General features: G+C 49.6%; 1 protein-coding gene across 1 annotated transcript; it reads left to right on the forward strand.

Moving 5' to 3' along the window:
- The first annotated feature begins 188 nt into the window (after positions 1-188).
- On the forward strand, positions 189-698 carry LOC131930703 (uncharacterized). The gene has a single exon (XM_059287287.1). It carries the CDS (start codon positions 189-191, stop codon positions 696-698), a length of 510 nt encoding a protein of 169 aa, XP_059143270.1.
- Positions 699-1616: the final 918 nt, after the last annotated feature.

The following is a 1616-nucleotide window of genomic DNA, read 5'->3' on the forward strand; positions in this document are numbered from 1 at the left end:
ACATGATTCGTTTACATCCACAATAGTGTGGGTAGCTTTTGTTAGATACATTTAAAATCACTCAGTTTAAAACACAGTTTTTCCCAAAAAATCACCCCCACCCCACCTCTAACCCCCCCTCCACCACATGCTAAGTATACAGTTAGTTTGCCTCATTTGGGGAGCAACAAGCCACACACAGCAGCCACATGTGGAGCAACAAGCCACACACAGCAGCCACGTGTGGAGCAACAGGCCACAACACAGCAGCTACATGTGGAGCAATAGGCCACACACAGCAGCCACATGTGGAGCAACAGGCCACACACAGGGGCCACATGTGGAGCAACAGGCCACACACAGCAGCCACGTGTGGAGCAACAGGCCACATACAGCAGCCACATGTGAAGCAACAGGCCACACACAGCAGCCACATGTGGAGCAACAGGCCACACACAGCAGCCACATGTGGAGCAACAGGCCACACACAAGCAGCCACGTGTGGAGCAACAGGCCACACACAGCAAGCCACGTGTGGAGCAACAGGCCACATACAGCAGCCACATGTGGAGCAACAGGCCATACACAGCAGCCACGTGTGGAGCAACAGGCCACACACAGCAGCCACATGTGGAGCAACAGGCCACACACAGCAGCCACATGTGGAGCAACAGGCCAATAAACAGACGCCCACACATAGACTGATGAGGGTCAGATAACAGAGACACAGGTCATGAAAAATGCAAGCATCCCCACAGCCCCGCGACCCCCAGTTGAGCGCTGGTCAGTTCTCATAAATCCAGATGATCAAGTACTGGTCATTAGCTTGATGTAGACTGATTGCTTTGATTAGGTGATGGACACTGGGGAAGGGGAGGTGGGGGGGGGGGGGGGGGGGGGGGGGTTGGGGGGGGGGGGACCAAGCCAGGGACTGGAAATTCAACGGTCAATATGAAAAGTAAACAGTACCACACACAACACAACTGTACCTCACTCAACTGTACCACAAACAACTGTACGACACACAACACAACAGTACCCACACACAACTGTACCACACACAACATAACTGTGCCATACACAACTGTACCACACATAAAACAACTGTACCACACAACGCAACTGTACCACACACAACTTACCACACACAAAACAACTGTACCACGCATAACACAACTGTACCACACACAACACAACTGTACCACCTACAACAGTACCTCACACAACTATACCACACCTCAACTGTACCACACACAACTGTACCCCACTCAACTGTACCTCACTCAACTGTACCACACACAGCTGTACCACACACAAAACAACTGTACCACGCATAATACAACTGTACCACACACAACACAACTGTACCACATACAACTGTACCACACACAACACAACTGTACCACACACAACTGTACCACACACAAAAAACTGTACCACACACAAAACAAATGTACCACACACAACTGTACCACACATAACTGTATAACAAACAACTGTACCTTACAAAAACTGTACCACACACAACTGTACCACACACAACTGTACCACACACAACTGTACCACACACAAAACAACTATACCACACAACACAACTGTACCACACACAACTGTACCACATACAACACAACTGTACC

Source organism: Physella acuta, unplaced genomic scaffold (genome assembly GCF_028476545.2).
Source record: "Physella acuta isolate Inbredline_101_S28 unplaced genomic scaffold, ASM2847654v3 ptg001828l, whole genome shotgun sequence".
Taxonomy (NCBI): domain Eukaryota; kingdom Metazoa; phylum Mollusca; class Gastropoda; family Physidae; genus Physella; species Physella acuta.

What these genes read in the sequence shown, in the direction of transcription:
- LOC131930703 (XM_059287287.1), top strand. Translation starts at nt 189, where the DNA reads ATGTGGAGCAACAAGCCACACACAGCAGCCACGTGTGGAGCAACAGGC.